Source organism: Haplochromis burtoni, unplaced genomic scaffold, assembly GCF_018398535.1.
Source record: "Haplochromis burtoni strain Fernald_Lab_line unplaced genomic scaffold, NCSU_Asbu1 Contig_312, whole genome shotgun sequence".
In the NCBI taxonomy this organism is placed as follows: domain Eukaryota; kingdom Metazoa; phylum Chordata; class Actinopteri; order Cichliformes; family Cichlidae; genus Haplochromis; species Haplochromis burtoni.
The window spans coordinates 407,903-427,389 of NW_024582673.1; the positions used below are offsets into that span (position 1 = coordinate 407,903).

At 43.9% G+C, this 19,487-nt stretch overlaps 1 protein-coding gene across 20 annotated transcripts in view; it reads right to left on the minus strand.

The window, feature by feature from the left end:
* nfixb (nuclear factor I/Xb) overlaps positions 1–19,487 on the minus strand; it is a 147,789-nt gene that overhangs the window by 63,230 nt on the left and 65,072 nt on the right. The window contains exon 4 of one of the 20 annotated variants that reach the window (XM_042228222.1): positions 7–7,688. The exons of the other annotated variants lie outside the window; for them this stretch is intronic. Within the exon in view, the coding sequence (XP_042084156.1) occupies positions 7,669–7,688 (20 nt within the window). The 3' untranslated portion in view covers positions 7–7,668. Of the gene's footprint in view, positions 1–6; positions 7,689–19,487 lie in introns of those variants that run through there. 20 annotated transcript variants of the gene reach the window in all.

Genomic DNA, 19,487 nt, shown 5'->3' on the forward strand with positions numbered 1-19,487 from the left:
AAAGAGATGGATCGAGGAAAGAGAAGGTAGGAAAAAAAAAGAGTCAGCGGAGGGGCTGCAAGGGACCTCGCGATCCGTTATCCTAGAGAGACAATTCCCAAGAGGACCTGCCGTTAATTGGAAAAAGACATTACTGGTCAACTCCAGCTTTGTGGTCTCCCATCTACACTCCACTGGTATACTACCAAGCTGTGCTTCACTGTATGAGTTAGAGAAGCACTGGAGAAAATGTTCTTCTGAACATCCATTTCAGCAAAGGCGTTAAAGCTTTTAGAGCTGAGGGGTCGCCGAGGCACGTCTCTCTCTCTCTCTGGTAAATGGTGTGTAAAACAGGTCTGGTGATGAAAGTGGCTGTGTCCCAGAAGGAGATGATTATCTGGGGCAAATTTCACACACTGCGGGGCACTGAGTATCCCTTAAGGATCGTGTAAGGGCTGTATAGACATTATATAGTGCTGGATGAGTATCCCTAAAGTAACGGGGCAATCATCTGGGCATCGTCCGCCTTGAATGGAAAACACACTCTTGTCCATAAATCTGGTTAAGGAGGAGCATTTATTCAAAGGCTGTAAACATGAAAAAGATAAACGATTTTTACGGTCTATTCAAAGAGCTGCTATAGTTGCTGTGTGGAGTCTAATCTCTAATAGATCCCGGACTGAGACCTGGGAGCACATTAGGCCACAATGAATGACTCACACAAACTTACAGATGTACAGCACATTGTGAGATGAGGAAGTAAAAAATGTGACCAAAAGTCCACAGAGGGAAGTTGGAAAGATGGAAGTGGCATGAATCAGAGCACTTTCATCCCAAAGACATGTGTTTTTCAGACGGTCGCTTTACTTTAATTGTTGATGTTTCATTTCCAGTGTTTGACTGGATGGAGCTACTTTGTTAGGTTTATGAATATGTGGGCGAGTGTTTGATTTAAAATACATGCATTCACTAATTAAATAATGCAGACATGAGATGTGATACATCTGCTTTATCATTTGTACTTCAAACCTCCAGCTCGCACAATATTCTCATATTCACTGCACAGTTTAAATATTAGGAATCAATTAAAATAAATCTAAGAAAGACTTAAGAAGTAGCTTTCTTTAAGCGCGCAAATGCATGTTATACTGCAGAAGCTAACCAGCAGCTAACGTATCAACCTGCAAACACAATGTGTGAACGTGAAATATTTGATGTTTGAAATATCTGGTTCACCCAGTACTATGCAATCCTATGCCATAAGGCCTGGATGGCATATGGTAAACGCAGTGGTATTTATATAGTGCTTTTCTGGTGATCGCTTATTAAAAGCTTATTACTGCAGCTGTAATTTAACTGCTGACCGTTAATAAAAAAGTGATTACATACGCCTGTGTTGCCAGCTAACGAGCACAACACCGCTCCCAACACACGACCGCCAAGTGTTGAATTAAAAAGACGACTGATACATTACCTCGCTGATCAGCGGCCACGGTCGCTCAGCCTGCGCGCTCATGTCGAACAACATGTGTTAAGTATGCTTGCTAAGGTCATCAGGGTCCACAAGGTGAAAGCTGATCATCAGCAGGTATATCAGTTTACATGAAAATTAATATGCGTCGCACAAACTCTCTCATGTGACATTTTGTGTGCGTTCTACACGCCCCCTCTCTGTTTGCTTGCTTTTCACTCTGCCTGCAGTCTCCTAATGGCTCAAGTGAGGTCGTTCTTTTAGAGAGCGCACTGTTTAACCCCTGTCAGCGCATGCATGTCTTTGCATATGTATGCATACATATAAATATGCTGCATATGTTTGAGCATGCACAAAAGTGTGTGAGCGTGTTTCTCCTGTGTGTGCCCAGAGCATTTCTGTGCTGCTCTGAGCTGTGGGCTGTTTTAGGCTGCGGTCTAAGTTCAATAAGCCAGGTTTGACATACGCTAGCATTCTGTACAAACACTGTCCAGTGGTCGGCCCTGCACTCTAACCCTGCTATTATGACTGCTGCGCTGCCAGTGTGCATATGTTGCTGTAGCGGAAAGAGGAAAAGCAAGAGGCAAGAGAAAGAAAAACAGCACAAGTTGGCAAATTAGAAAAAACAAGGGCAAAACCAGAGTCCAGAAGGGACAACGAGCTGCCCAGACCTAAAAATATTGTGATGTTCTTCCCCAACGACTGAATATGTTTCTAGGGTAATGACAGGGTTGGACAAAATAAATACAGAGTAAAGAAGCTGGCTCAGAGCAAGACCAGCAGGTGTCTCTGCACAGGAACAAGGTAGAGCAGCAAAGACGGCCGCTAGCGAAACCAGTTAGCGCAAGCTGAAGGTTGTGTCAGTACGTACTACCGCTGCTCTCTGTTTAGTCATCGTGTCTGATATCAGTGCCAGACAAGTCAATCCAGACAGTCGGAAAACAATGTCAGCCTCACAGATGTTTCTGAACCCACACTTAAAAAAATTATCTATTCTTATCTAATCCAATTTGCTGTTATAGAAAACAACCCGCAATGTTTCAACTCGGATCTTGATGTACTGTGTAATGAAATTCACCAAATGGAAAAAGTGAATTGGTTTAGTGGTCTGAGACAACCAGCAATGATGTTAATCTGGAGAATTAACTGTACTTTGCTGTACAGTGCCCTAATCTAATTGACCAGTGAAGGCCATTGGATAAAAGCCTGCCCTCCGTGCCTTCCACATCCTGTGAATTACTACACGTCTGACTACCATCCTACCTGCCTGCTGGCCTCTCCATCTGCCCACTCAACTAGCAAATGAAAACCTTCTTCGGCACACTGCAACCTGCCTAATACTACACTTGTCTCTCGTACACCCTACTAGGCATGTGCTGTCTCAGTGGTGGTTTTCTCATAAAGAGCTACAGTGTCAGCCTGCCTGCCTGCCAGCTTGCTGCTCCCATAAAGACGTAGGAATGAGGGACCAATCTCATTAGGGGAAGATTAGGCCAACATCTGTTTGCTGTCCCGATGCCATTGCTGCTGCTTCTGCTGCTGTGTGGCTCTGATGAGTGGTAATGCCACTGCCAGGGTATTGTACGAGCTAACGTGCACGCAAGCACACCCACTCTCCACACAATCTAAGCTGTTATGAGATACTAATCACTGCTGTCATTGGCTTGGAGTGGAAGAGTTAGCGGTGGCCTGACCAAGTTTGTGTGTGTTGTCTTTGTTCTGCTGCATGGTCCAAGCCCACAAAACAAGTCGCAAAACACCCGAGGGATATGAGTAACAGACCAAAGACAGAACCCAAACAGCTACAATGTTATGAGAGGGAGAGAGGAAAGCAACAAGTGAGTAAGAGGCAGAAGTAGGGAGGGATAGCAGGAGAAAGGGAAACACGTGAGGAGGTTAAATGTAACAGAGGGTTTATTGTTTGTGGTTCGTTGGGGAGGGAACGAGTTGAGCGAAGGAGGGGAAAGGGAGCAGGATGAGGGGAGGGAGACAGTGGGAACAGCGCGTTGGCAGAAGCCAAAGCGTCAGGCAGACCTGCTCAGTCAGCCTGCAGAATACGGCCTCCCTACCAAACAAGCAGCACGATAATCTGACTAATGCTGCTCAGTGGAAATCAAACAGCTATGGCACAAGATTAAACAGGCTAGGAAGGAGCAGGTCATTCACAGGCAACACACAAAACAAGCTAGGCTTGAATAGTTGTAACTTACGATTGTGAGTTACAAGTGAGTCATCAAATTCAATTCCTCACAGGAAGTTGGAGAGGTTGGCATTTTAACAAACACACCTCTTTTCCTATGACGGAAAAACTGGTGTTTATACCGCACTTATGCCCGTGTTAAACTAGTGCTGGAAAACAGTCGGCACATTAGCGTAACTGCTAGCTGAAAACATGCTAGAAAAATGGCTCAATAAACAGAACATTATCAGAGTCGTAATAGCTGTTTCCCCTGTTTCCACTCTTTAAAAGAAAATCTAACTTTCAGCAATAAGCACGTTTTTGGCTGCTGGCTTATTATAAAAGAGAAAAGGCATCTTTTCAGGAACGTTAAATCACAAGCTGTCCCCCCCGTGCACTGAAAAGCTTCTCAGTAGGTGTCAGCTAAATGCTGCCAGTTGTATTTGGAATATATATAGAGGGGTCTAATGTTTTAATCACTGCTCCACTATAGCTTCTGGTCTCCGGAGGCAGCATTGAGTGCACAGCTGTCGAGAAGCACTCCACTTAGTGAGTGAATAGGAATTCAGACACTGTGTTTGACTTTGCAAGAATTGCATCAAAAATTATGGAAACTGCATGAAAACAAACTGTAAATCTGCTGCTAAGAAACACCAATGATGCACCTTTGCTTTAAAAAACAAAACCTTTTTTTCAGCATCTTGAGATTTTCATTAGTGAACAGAAGACACGGTGTGATGAAAGTGTGGAGCTGGCTTTAAAATGACTATCACCGTGAAAAATGAACCACTCGAGTTTCATCTGCTTTCTCTGTTTGCAAAGGAAGATCTCTCAATCTCCTGCATTTTATCAGTCTAGTGTGAAATGTAGCTTTTAGGTGAAAATGGATGAAGTCGGACATGTTGTTGCCATGTTAACACCAAAAGCATAAAACATTTGGGAACCATAAGTAAAACAAAAAGAAGTTTTGACGAGCTGTACACAGAGTTAGCTCCAGTCACATGTCAAATCGTTTCCATCGAAACAACCTTTAGAAGGTCCGGCTGTAATGAGTGCACAGACATAACTGGTATAACTGGACTGATTTCATGGTGATGTTTTTAAACACTGTGCAGCTCCAAAGAACTTTTCTCTTCTGATTTTTAAGCAGATTTATTGGTTTGCATTTCTTTGCCTTTGATTTTAGACGGTCCTGCTGACCATATGCTGCAATTTTGTAAACTTTAAACTCTGGAAATTAAGTTTGTATTTTCATTTTTTCCTGCACCAAATTATCCGTATAGTAAAGCATCGTACTCTGCTGTGACTCGATGGCCAACATGTACAGTATACATTGAAAGGAATGCACATATGCACATACTTCCTTGTCAGCAGCAGGAAGACAACTGGCAGATAATGATCTGTGTAGGGGCCGAGGGTTTCTCTTTTTCTCTATGTCTCCCTTTCTTACTCTTGCACTTACTCATTTTCTCTCTCCATCTTTGACAGATTTTAAGTAAATACCAGCAAACAAGCAATTATTTCTGGCAGCCCGGGCCCCTTTTCCCTTCCAAAAGACGTGGAGCAGAGGGAGAGGGGGTGGATGAAATCACCCTAACAGATGTGATTTAAATCAATATTACATTATATGTGCCTTTATTTATTTAAAAAAAAAAAGTAACACAGGGAACCAAACCAAAAAGGGCCCAGTGATGACTGCTGCCCTTTGCATGATGGAATAATTGCTTTTAATACATCGGGGTTTTTCATATTTTAATTTCCTTTTACCCCCTGCTTGTCTTTCTTCTGTGTTCCTGCAGGTCTGAGCAATCCCCCCGATGTTAAAATAATATCAGGGAAAAAAAACGGAAAATCAGCCGAGCTGTCAGACGTAGAGTTTTAACACAAACCATCTGGTGGAATGATGGAGGTAAACAGGCGCAAACAGAGCTGGCCTGGGAGGAAGGCTGGAGCAGGGGGGTGGAAAGGGAGGCCGCTGAAGGAGGAGAAAAGAAGCAGAGATCCTGAGAATGAAGATGGGGCTGAGAGAACCTGAACTGTACAGAGGAGGAGTTGGAGTTATGGAGACTGTGCTGGTAGGAGTTTAAAAAAAAAAGAAGTGGAGATTTTTGTGAGAGAGGTGAAAGGTGGAGGATGAAGAGGAGGAAGACAGACGGATGATTGGGAGGGGAGGATAGAGAGGGTGACAAATTAAGGTGCTGCAGTGGAGACTTGACAGAAGGAGAGGAGGAGTGGGAGCGTCAAACACTCCTCTGTGTTGTAGCCATTATAACAGAAAACAGGACAATAGGAGGGCGTCTTTCCAAAATGCTATGAAACCATTCTCAAATTGAATTTGACTCACTAGAACTTCAACATTCTTCAATTAATCAACTTATTCTACTAGCTTCAACTATGACTATGATCTACTGCTGCTGCATATCAACCTTTTTTCACTGATATCACAGGTAGACTGTATATAAAGGATGAGCATACCCACAGTGACATCAACGTTTGATTTGTTGTGCTGAAGGTGTTTGCCTTTTTGTTTGTTCGACCATGCTTAAATGTGAGGGTAGGAGCTGGGGCGCTCTCATCCTACGCTAGCAGTGTCTAGCTAACTTGGTCAAAACAAAACGCACTCACATGACAGCTGAACAGCGTCTCTTAGTGCAACCAAACACTGAACAACACAAAATGGCACCTACCTGTCACTCTGAGGGGCCGCGCTCTTAATTATGACTTTAAGCCACATTTTAAACCGGTGAGAGTAACATAGCCAGTATTCACTCATATAGTTACTAGCTGTTTATGCTAGGATATAAACATATGCTTTAAAGTAAAGTCAATTAAACAGGAAGGGGGAATGAAAAACCACGAGTCAGAAAACAGTTGATCAGTCTTATGGTGAAGGCTAATTACTGTGTGTCCAAACATGTGCGTTTAAGAGCTAATTAGAAACTGTATTCATTCATCAACAGTGAAATGTGATTCTAACTCTTGCTGAAATGTGTGGAACTTTGCCCCATGCAAAACACTTCACGCGCACAGTGTCAGATTAGCTTGCCAACTGTGGCTAATGTTACCTGTGTTAGGTATGGTGCTAGCATCACAGGTTATATGGAGGGCACCACTGGCCTGCTTAACATCTACATCTGTGAAGAATGTGTCTATGTATTGCTGCAGCATAGTGTTTTAGTCTAACACAGCCTACAGAGAAGACCTCATTTCCATAATCAAAGTCATGCAGAACTATGGTGGTTAAAGCAGTCTGCATCTATTGCACTTTCCACCTTGCTTTTTTACAACAATGCATCACAGATACAGAATATAGGCAAGTGCAGGTCACTGGGCAACCTTTCAGACTCAGCAGTTAACATGCTATCCACTGGTTGAATAGTCAAGCACATCCCCAAAATGTAATATGTAGGTCGACAGGGACTGTCTAGGTTTTGCACCAAACCTCAGTGGACATCTGAACGACATTTGTGAAGTCCCCAGAGGTTCCTGCTTTAACGTCCCGAGGCCGATGTTATATTATTCTGCTGATCAACAGATTGCACTAACATGCAAAGGATTGTGTCCATGTCACATCAATCTTGCTCGCAATATGCATCGATTTAAAGAATGTGGCTCTTCAAATACTCGCAAATCTGCTAAACACCTTTTATGAAAAAAGAAAAGCTTAAAAAAAATCCCCAGTTACAAAGAAGACGTTCTGCGTGAGAATCGCTGAATGCAAATATACAGTAGGCTTGCCAGTTAATGAGCAAACTCCACAGGGCACATTTAATGAGTGATTTAACTGTGGTGATTAAAGCAGTTAATGTATAAGGATTGGCCACATTTTGCACCCACACAGCATACTTCTTCCTGTTCTGAATGTCAGACTTGAATGTTGTGCTGTAGAATCAGTAAGCAGAAGCATGCAAATAAAAACTAACTATACTTGAATGAGAAGGTGTTCAGCGAAATAGGTAAAGAACATGTGTGACAGGACACGTGGTTCATTGTGGCGACAGGGAGGTGACGTGAGTTGGAAAATGCTTCAGCAGATACGTCAGCACAGTTTTCTCTTACCTTTGTTGAGACAGTTCATGATGGCAGCAGAAACATGAAGGAAGAAAGAAAAATACATAAATTAGCATTATGGTTTCACGCTCACATTTTCTCTCCTCCCTGAGCTTGGAGGCAGATAGCCGCCCACCCCTAGTCTGGTTCTTCTGCAGGTTTCCTGCTGGAAGAAAACATTTATCTGGGTAAAATAGTTCACAGTAGTGCAGCTGTAATGGAAACTTTCCCCCCATTGCGAAACTACGCAAGAAAAACTCAAAATGGTGCCACATTCTCTAAATACAGAGTACAAATAGAGTACAAACATGAAATGCTGAAGTCGTCTGAAGATTCAATATTACTGGTTTAAGATAAAGAGTCAAATAAAGCCCACACTAGTTTGTGTGCCTCGAGAAAGCTCAGAGTTTTGGCTTTGATGCAGATTGAAACAGTAACTACAGGATAAATATGTGAATAAAATGTGTGAACAAATACTGGATGCAATGCTGTGAAACTGGCAACGTTGAACTCATAGCTTGATAGATTACTTTAACCTAGCGCAGGTTGAAATCTGAGCATTACTTCAGGTTACCACCGAGAGCATTGGAAACCAGTGACATTTCTTCATTTGGTCGCTTCTTCATTGGTAGAATGAAGGAAAAAAACATGTCAAACAGAGACGGTTCGATCAGACTGCACTGCAGCTACAGCTCACTTCCCCACTTTAGGGATGACTAAGGAAACATCACTACTGCTGGCGGCATTCATCTTTCTTTTGTTGTTGTGCGTTTTTTCTGAAAAACTCAAGTGTCATTCCCACAGCAAACTTGTTAACAAAGTGACTCAGTCCAGCTTTGTTAGACTGAGTCACTCACACAGGTGCAGTTAGCCTGTATGAGCAGGCTAACTGCACCTGGAGTTACAGGAGATTTCATTCTTAGCTTAATTACCAATTTGTGGTCTGCCCTTGCTGCAGCTTCTCTGCTACTCTCTGTGCTCAGAGCTATGCTAGCTGCTGGTTAGCATGCGCCGCTGCGCCCTGCACTTTGACTCACAGGTGGTCCTCCAGTTTGCGGTCGGTCTGTTTGAGTCACTACAGTTTGGTACTCTATTATAACTTCATGAAATAAAATGAGTATACCGATCATACTGCTTTAATACTGGTTTGGCAAAATTATTTTTATTAATTAGCAACTTTGTTCGTGTCAGCCTTTGACTGATATTTTTATACAAGTTGCCACATTATCCTTTTTGTGCATTCTTGTGGCCATATTAATCATGTAGCAAAAAAGATTTTATAGCGATGGCCCTTGCTGCTATAAAGTTCACGGAGTACACGGAGTATAGGGTTATTTTATTGATACCCACAGGAACTCCTTCTCAGTGTTTAAATTTCCACTGTAGGCCAACACAATGACAGCAACCCTCTTAGCTCCCTACTCGCAGACCATATCCACATTAATTCACATTCTTTTTGGATGACTTGAATAAAAATTTACATTATTAATGGAAGCTGTTACAAAATTACAACATCAGCTTGTGAGTGTGGGAGACCAGCACTGCAATGTAAACAGAAATGACCCAGTTTTTGCAGTGGAAAGGAAACCATTATCTGTGTTATTGGTTTTAACAGACTATACAACGCCTCTCCTTGATAAAAATTTGGCACAAAAAAGACTCCAACATCCACACATAATGAAAAGCTGAAGTAAGCAGCATACCCCTTTAGGATGTCAGCTGCCCCTCTCTCAGTGCATTACTCCTTGTGGTGGCGTGCCCCCTCTCAGGTGACACAGGAGCTGATGAGGCCTGACATAAGGTCAGTGACCTCACTTCCTACTCTAATTGGTCCTGGGTGATAAACCGGCCCCCCGGGACACAGGGAGATGTAGGGCTCAGTGCAGCAGGAAGCAGCGAGGAGTTGTGGAGTGGGGTGAGTAACTGGGGGCCTTGCGAGGCCTCTTCTAACTCGAGCATTTGGTAATGCGCTAATTAGTTTTAAGAGTTCAACATCCCCCCTTTCTGGCCCTCACTAGAAACAGATGTTAAGCTTGAGGAGGGGATGGGGGTGATATGCTGAGACTGCCGAGATACAAATCTCCAGAACAGGAAAAGAAGAGAATGTGAGGGTTCCAACGGATCTGAGTCATTCTGCCGGGCCCCTCTCTGACAGGTGAAGCGGATGACAGTGCAATTTCACACCTCGCCGAGCGAACGACAGATTCTTATGCGTTAGCGGGGAGGAGAACAAAACATCCCCCTGAAAAGCGGCGCACGTGCCCACATGTACGTCTCTCTCACACACGGAAATAGAACGTGACATAATCTATCCTGTTAACACTCGAACCGCAATGCCCTATTCAGGTGTGTGTGGCATTTGTAACCTAAACAAAGAAAAAAGACACAACGTTGTGGGGAGGTGTGAATACACTGGAACAGTCAAAAGTTGACAGCAGGATTACCAGGAGAACGTGGCTTGCTTTGTCGGTTGAGAGGGGGGGTCTGGAAGTGATCTGTAGCACTGACAAGAAAACAGGAGTGTGTGTCTGTATGTACGCGGGGGTTAAAGGGATTTAAGGGGGCAAAGGAGGGGGGTTGGGGAGGTCCAGGGAGGCGCAGTTGATGTAACCTCTGACCTTTCGGCACGCTCCACGGCCTCCCAGAAGCCACTTCAAAGTGCACCCTGCATGCGAGTCCCTCGTGCCACAGAAAAAAGAAAAGAAAAGGGAGAACGAACAAACGAGCAAGGAGGGCGAGTTTCAGCTGACATCGCTGTCACCGAGCGTACACTCAAAGCTAATCACAAAACAAGCACGCTGTACGTTTCCGTGTGCACGTTACCATGCACTGATGCACACACTTCTACCTTGCACCAAATCTCAATACAATGTTTCATTGTTTCATGTTTATGCACAAATATTTCAAGACTTTGTCTCGACACTCCTGTTAAGTAAAAAGAATTTTTTGATCATTGTTCTATACACTTTCCCCCAAAACTCAGCAAGACAGAAACTGTTTGTTTTTAACTCACTAGTGCAGGCCAATGATTTGCACATTATACTGTACATACGCAGTCTCTATGTGTAATGAACAAAATCCTCTGACAGGCGGCAAAACCAGAATCCAGTGACAATGACCTAAAGATATAATTTATCCACAACAATTAGCTATACTTGGATCCTCTAAACGAGCAGAAAATGACTTGCATGCTCAAAAAGTTAAAAAGTCTTTAAAACAGAAAAAAATATTTTTAAATACATTAACTTCTGAGACCACAAGTGGAATCTTACGGTGTCTAAATAAATGAAGCTGACTTCAGATGCCAAAAACTGCAGTTCCTTAAATGACCACTCGAGGCTGAGCGCTCACACAGTGCTGTGTTACAAATCTAACATTAGAGAAGAAATGCATGAAATAGTTTTTACAACCAGTTTTGTTCTTTTTCACTTTGCCCATTTCAATAAATACTTACAACACATCTGGGGTGTAGCACTATGAGTCTATTTCTTCCTCCAAAACACTCTTTTTCTGGCCCTGGATCTCAAACATTTGCACATAACACATACTGCACAAAAAAGCCTCTCATCCCAAAACCACAGACCACCCTCCTGCCCCCCCAGAAGAGCATTAACTGTCAAACAACAAACTCCCATAACACCGTCATTCTCCTCTCCATTTCCCTTAGCGTGTGTGGTCTGATTACTCAGGCCTCTGCGGTTTAGCTCTGACCCAGGGAGTATTCAACACAGGCAGGGCTGCATGGGCTGATGGAAGGTTGGGGGGCACTTTGATGAGGGTGATGTGCCAGGATGAGGAAACGCGATATCATCTGTGAGCTGTCAACTTCCAGTGAGAAAGCAGACCCAGAGTGCCGTTATCATGCCAGCCCCATCGTGCCACACTTGATCCCCCAATTCTTCCCATAGCCCCATGGCTATTTCTGACCTATGTAAAAACCACCTGACAGTTGACGGGAATCTGTCATCAACCTTGTTGACTGATTGTGTGTGTACACACACTCAAACATATACATCAACGTACAAGTGCTGTGTGCAAAATATTAAGCCAGCACACATAGTGGAATTCCCTCCTGACTCTAGCTTCCAACAACAGTAGCGCACACTTCCAAGAGACTGGGGAAGAATTGCTCATTTACTTTGGCTGTGTCAGCCGACAGCAGCCACCTTGGCCAGACCGCCTCCTACTGGGTCTCTGCCGGCCTAGAAAGAAGTAACAAAGCAGGAACAGCCACAAAGACAGAGGGAAACTAGGAGGAAGCAAAGAAAAGGGGCTGGACAGCCAGTGCTGGAGAGTAGATTTACTCAAGTACTGTTGCCCCAATCTAGTGTGCACACTCTCACACTTCTGGCTCTTGCACTAAATTTTAGAAGTAAATATTTATATGTCAGATAAGAAAGTTGTGGATTAAAGTGCCCATATATATATATATATAGTTACAATTCTGTTGTAATAGATCGATGCATGAACCGTGAGGTCACCCAGTACTCATTTCAACCTTTTTGATGATTGCTAGACAAGAACTTTTTTGGACACAGGTTTTGTCCTTTTTTTTTAAACAAAGTTGTAGTTATTATTTGATTTTGCCTGTTTCACCACATAAGTATGCAAGTGAAGAGAGAAAGAGAAGCCCTGCTTACCACCTACTAACTTTTGTCCCTGTTTGTCTGCACAATTTGAAAAAGCACCGCTTCTCTAGCCAGAGAGTAAAAACACATGATGCAGATCCTCGCTGTAGGCCGGCTTATAAAAGAGCTGAGCAAGAGAGACGACAGGCTGAGAGTTAGTCTCGAAAATACAGGATCAAAATCATCATGAAAGGCAATGATCCTAATGCTATCGCGCTGAGGAAGCGAGCCCAGCTGACTCCATAAACACGCTAAGAGTTTGTAAGCAGCGCTCGAGGTGAGAGTGCGTTCGAGAAGGAGCAGAGCAGGAGAAAAGATTTTAGTCACTTAGTCCTTCATTTCCTGTGAAGGCACGCTAAAGAATTCAGCAATGTGCTGCAAATGTTTCGCAAACAACTGCCGGCCATATTGATGATCACAACTGGCAACATTCCCCCAGTTGGGTTGATTCGGGCTCGACACTCAACAGATTGAGCTGTGCGAGTCTCTGTGTGCTCACCATCGCACATGTTCTAACTGTCATAGCAGTCATCTGCTCAGAGCTCTCTGCATACACTGGCACACACATACACACACGCAGAGTGAAATATTGACACAAGCTGCTGGAAGCCTGGCTATTTTGTGCAGCAAAATGCAGGAAAGGCCTCGTCTTTCCATCGTTCAAATCTTGGCCTGCATGGTTCTGTTTTGGTTCATGTCTCGCTGCTTTTCGGGGGTGAGGGGGCCTGAATGCATACCACATGCTAAACGTGCTCACTCGTGGCAATGCGGGGCAGTCTGGTTAGAGGCATAGCATGCTGTTACGCAGGAATTGAGCTCGTAGGGTCTAGGATGCTGATGTAGGCGCAATGAGGTTTAGAGGAAACGGGTCTTCAGCCCGACCTCCAGATTATCAGTTGCTCTATAAATGCAGACCCTGGAGAATATCCCAGCGACCTATAATGACAGACACCATGAATTCTGGAGTCAATGAGCCTAACAAATGTTAACAATGCAGCCCCTCTCACTGTCACCCTCCCCCACCACCACCCTTTTCAGCTCCCAACCACTGGGACCATTGTAGCAATTAGTATAATGAATGTGGTTTTGCTGGTAGGTAATCACATACTGTATGGTGCAGGCCCCCCTCCCCACATACAGGCGCTCGGCTTTGAATGCTTTGGTTTCATTACAGTCCTACTCTTTAAAAAAAACAAAACTCACTCCCACTTGCTTTCCCTCTCTCTTTCTCTTCCTTGCAAAGCTCGCCTCCTAACTCCTACACCCATCCTTTCCGCTCCGTTCAAATCTAAACAAAAGACACATCTGGTCTGTCTCTTACCCCCCTTTTCTCCCCTCTAGCTTGCTTTCTCTTTAACTCCCTCCTTGTTTCTAGTCTTTTTCAACTGTTTCTATCAGCATAAGAGCAGCACTTTGTTGGTGGGAAGAGCTGGGTGAAGGAGCTTTGTTAGTGGGTCAACAACTCGACTAAAGTCTGTTGCTGGAGTTCGGCTCACTGTGAAAGACAGACACTGTGTCTCACAGCCTCATGCATACAAACTCCAAACCAACTGAGTATTAATCTGACGGTGTCTCTCAGAACTGATCCAGGAGTGGCTCCTAAACTTTCAGTCACACATAAACTCAAGTATTCTGTCACAAAAACAAAACCCTGTTAATGTGAACGGATTTTCACGTGAGTAATATTTAGCACGTTTGCTAGTAAAACTGTAGTAGTTAACACATTCTCCTAACATGTGAAAGATCTGGTTCAAGACTCGGAGGAGATACAAACCCTGGGGAGGGTTGCATTATGAAGGGCGTCTGTGGATCCCTCCGCTGTGATGACCTCTGATGAATAAGGCAGCAGCTGAAAGAAGCATTACTGAACTGATTGAACCAGAGTGCGTGAGTTTCAGTACTCCTGCAGAGGCAGAACCACATCATATTCAGCAAACCATTAAAACTCTCTCCATTATTTTCAGCTTACTCAATGTGCAGCAAGTCTCAGCTACAATAGCAGTCTACTTCTGTTGGTTTCACAGTGGGCACTTGCTTGACGTTTCACAATAGAGACGGGAAAAGAGCCCTAAAATGCAATCGTCATAGGTTTTAAAAATGTTTTCTGGAGAAGGGGCCAGCAAAGAAGATGAATTTAGATTTCCTCAGCCAGCTGTTTCTAACACCTGCTTTGATTTAACTGTGCACTTGATGTCTTTTGGAGTCATTTGAAACCAGCGAGATCAAGAGAAATCTCTTATTGTAATTCCACAACCAACCAATCGGCACACATTAGCAATAGGTTTGCTTTGTATGGCTGAAATCGGCTTCTACCTACTTGAACTGTTAGTTTACCTATTTAGACAAATCATTCAACACACCGGCCTTCCTGGCATCTGAATAAGCACCACCCAACACAAAATCATGAAGTTTGTGAGTTTTGAGCACACAGGTGAGGAGCGGACCCTTAACACTGGCTACATCTGTTCAAACCGTGTCACAAGCAAAAACGGGAACAAATTTAGAACAATCGATTATCTTCTCAAAAGATAACCTCCTTCGTCCGTTGTGCCTACTCACAGCCCTCAGGGAGTCTCCGGTCTCCATCAGGCCCACTGACGCACACACGCAAATGGAGCCGCAACTGTGCTGAGTAGGCTATAAAAGCCTCTGACAAGTATGTGTGAGTGACTGTTGTTCCTCAGCAGATGTCTAATAATGCACATGATTTAATGCTTTTGACCATCAAATCCACCCCGGGTTCAGGCATCAGTACCTGCCCTTCCCAACGGGGTCACCACGGCTCACGATCTCACCGACTTTCGCCCTTTGAGCTGTCAAACGACACCGGCTTCACATCTGGAGCCAGGGCGCCGAGGGTGCTGTTGTCATACAGCAACACTCTTCTGTTGCCTTTTTGTGTTTTCTCCCACAGCCCCCTTTTACCCCCTCAACCTTATCTCTCTTTTTCTCACTTTCTTCCCAGCTCGTTTCTCTCCGTTCCTCCATCCGTCCTTTGGTTTTATATAGAAAAACATTCCTGGTGTTCTACTCGGCTCCAGTGAAACCTGGTGCTTATTTTCAGTGCCCTAAATTGATAGCAAATGTGAGGACAGATCCCTCCTCTCCTTCAACCCCCTCCCAACCTCCTCCCTTTCTGGCATTAACAGTGAGGATACGTGGAACATTTTCATGACCATACTGAACCCTGGGGTTTTATGTTTTTGAAGGTGTTCTCCTTTTTATTTAACTGCATGTGTTTTTGTTGAATTTCTGGGGAGAGAGCGTCTGCAGCCTGAGAGTCTCCTTGAGAGCAATACTGAGTCATAGACTTTTTGTTTTTCAATAAGCCCCCCACCGCACCGTGGAAACCAAACCTGGTTAGCCTCAGCTGTCTTTACCCATAATTCAACAATCGCTGCGTGTTTGTTTTCTCGTTGTGCCTCTCTCGCTCTCTTCCCCTTCACTCTCTTTCTCTGACTCTGTAAGTGAAACCCTAACTGCTCCCCTCATTTTGATCCAGCCAACTGAGTTCTGCTGGACCAAAATGCCCTCTATTGTTATGGATGTGTGCCGAGGAGAGAAACTGAGCCTCACGGATCGTCCCTCGGTGGGTGAAGCTCATAATGGTTTTGATTAGAAAATGGGGGAAGAAAACCCGAGTCAGCTCCTTGTGAAGTCTGTTTTTGTTCAAAATTCAAACTCTGGACTTTGTGTGCAAAGGCAAAGGTGCAGCCTTGTAACTAAACTGACAAATATGACTCTTTTGCAAACCACAGGCAAATCAGCAACCTAAGTAACGATGAGCTATCATTTCATTTCACTGATTTATGTCCCACTGCTGATGGTACAACTTGTTATCCATTTGCAACTATCAATGTGTACGACAAAATGAAGAGGGGACCGTGAAAGCCAGCTGAACATGTTGTGTTCAAATCACGTGGGAGGGAAGGTAATGATGGGGAAGAGTCCGATGTTTATGACTCATGCGTGTTCACAATTTTCTCTTGGATGCTGTTCTAAATGAATTTTCCAAGTGGGAACTGCTGCTTCAAAACTGCTTCAGTTTTGACAAGTGAAATTTTGAGTATTTTATTACTTAGCGCTAAGCTAATAGACGCAGTTTGCTAGCATAACCAGAAAACGTAACACTGGAACCTCCCAGCAAAATACATCTGGCTCTAAATCAAGCAAAGCAGCTCTCACAAGATTTCAAAATGTCATGTTCACATATGAATGCTTGACATTAATATTTTATATACAGTGATAGGCTAAAACTAAAAATCTCAGGGTAGCTGAAGGAGACTACAATCAGGAGATTCCTTGAGGCATCGGTACTTACAGTGAATAAAGACGTATGTATAGTCAAATGATCCATTGCTAAAGTAGCCAATTTCAATGTTAGCTAGTCACACTTATTATACTTTCTGCCCCCTTGTGGCCAACCGTCGCTCACACAGAGCAAGAGGTTGGTGGTATAGCTAACTGGTGGTTGTTGTGCTCTGCATGGACGGAGAGCCAAGGCTGCCTGTTTGTATTGGCCAACTTTCAGCATTCCACATGTCTTTGTGACTTTCAGCTCCCTGACCTCAAGAGACCCTCCACGCTACTGTAAGTTATACTCACAGCAGGAGCACAGATGGATCAGGAAGGAACGCTGGAATCCAATTGGTCGTTAGCTGCTTTCTAAACACACTTGCCCTAAAAAAAAAAATACTAGCCACATTGCAGCTGCCACAGCCACAGGTCTGAAATATGAGTTGACGATGCCTCTAAATGTTCAGATCAGTGACATCTCTCTTCTGCTGTAGTTTGAGGTATAAGAAATGTGTGAGCTGGAACAGCATAATCCAAGAAGTCATGATATTAGTCTAGAGAAGGAGAGTGGCTAAAGGAGCAACTCACCACTGTTTCTTGATATCAACAAATAAGACAAATGATTCAGTTCCATAGTTATGTTTTATTCTGCAACAAGTAAAAATGAGCTGAAAACAAGTTTAGATGAGAAGATGGAAGCAGCGTGTTGAAATTCCCCACTAATGTTCAAAGTGGAACAGCAAGTCTCAGGCAGTGGGCTACTTTGAGCTTCCTGTATCTTTGTTAGTAGGGCTAGTCATGGGGCTCCCTGCGAAAATGAAATTAGGAGCTCTAACAAAGTTAGAGGTGCTAATTACAGACTCACGCTAACTGTTTGCCGAGGAAAAGGCAAAGGGAAACAAAATGATTCTATCTGAACTCCAACCGCGCCCATATTTGAGCGTAGCCAAGATATCACTTAATTTAATAGTGCCTAACCAGCTATGACAGCCTGTCCAATACCTGTGCACAGTTCATTCGGTAAACAAGCAGATTCTGTCACTTATGTTGACATAATAGTGTCAGTATCACCTTGTACTGCTGCTCCACATTTGTTACCTTAAGTAACCTAGTAGGTCATTTAAGCAACACGACGAAGAAGAGCCTGCGTGCGTGATAAACAGTTTCAGGTCAAAGACCCAGAAAAGATGTAAGCTTGTTAAGAAAACCTCAAGAAATGAAGAGAGGGTGCATGCACAAGATTACCAAGTGGTGCTGCGGTGATTAGGGTGAGAGAAGGGAGGGAAGACTGCGTTCGTAGCCAAATTAAGGAACAAGTAGTGCCTTGGGGCTGATCTAAACAGGATTTACCTGTTGCTGTCCCGAGGTGACTCGCTTCACTCATTTACCCAACAGCGCTGCAGGGCCTATACTCCCAAAGACCTCATTAATTAAGGTGCAGACATGCAAAACATTCTGTGTGTGTGTCAGTCTATTTGAAAGTGCATAACCACAATCTCCACGCAAAAACTCTTTCCATTTTTACCTAATTATCTAACAGCATCACCCTAAATCAGCACTCCTATAAACACTGGGGCAATTTTTTAAACATCCACAAATGTATATATTAAGAGTTCCACTCTAACAGAGAGGTCTCTGTAACAGCAATTACCCCTAAAGTGCAGCCGTTTGCCTCATGAAACGTGCTTGCTGTTCAATCAGTCCAGTTTATCTAACTTCAGTCAGTAGAATAATGAATTACGATCTATGACAAACAAATCATGGTGTCATAAATCCTCAAAGCCAAACACAAGTGTGGCAGGTGCAGAGATGGAGGAGTGAAGGCAAAAAATTGAACATTTTTGCCCCCGAGTGAACCAGACTTTTTGAATTTATACCTGACAAACGCAGGCCTCAACAAAACGCGGAGCACAACCATCAGCGGGTCATGGCAGGTCGTCACTCTGCTGTTACCAACCCTATTATTCAAGTAAAACCAAAAACAATAACTGTCAACCGCAATCGACAAAAACTGGGAACAAGGCCTGGACGGGCTCCAGCTCCCAGTTTCTACCTCTGCAAATGGAGACCAAGCTGTCCACTGCTACCACACACCCCTCCTAAAACATATTCCTACATCAGGGCTTTGCTCTGGGGATATGTGTCAGGATGGTTTGCACTCTAAAAACAAACAGGCATCCCATTGCAACAGCGAGAAAATGGATGTGGGTTTGGACACGTTGGGAGGAGGTGGGATGGGGTGCAGAGACACAGGGATAGGGGAAGGAATGAGGAAAAGAGGAAGGGAGGCGGGGCATCGCGGAGCAAGAGAGTGAAAGTTGTCATAAAACGACAATAAGAGGCATCAGTGCCACCCAGGGACCACATCAAGGCTTCTGTAATGACAGGCTGTGCAGAACACATGTCTGCCTGAATGAGGGAGTGTGTGATTGTGAGTGTGTGTCTGTGTGCTCCCTTCTGTCAGTGCTACAAAATGGCTTTGTTAACTATTTGTTTCTCAGTATGAACAAATGCACATCACACATTCGAAAGGGACACAGTGAACACACGAAACCTTTAATTTAGCCTGAACTCTGTTCTTCAGTCACTCAGACAGTGCAGACAACTTAAAAATGGCCAAACGGTCAAATAGTGCAGACAGTAAGTGAACATGGCTTCAGAAGACCCACCCTCCTGCTGTTCAAACCTTTCATTTGTGATGGGCAGCCAATCAGTTAAGTGTTGGCCTTATGTGAAGGCAAGCTAAAACAGCTTGTTACAGCAGAGGATGAACTTGGGGGCTGCCCCAAGCACCAGTGTAAGATAAATACTAGGGGTGCAACGATATTCGTATCGATATTGAACCGTTCGATACAGTGCTTTCGGTTCGGTACGCATATGTATC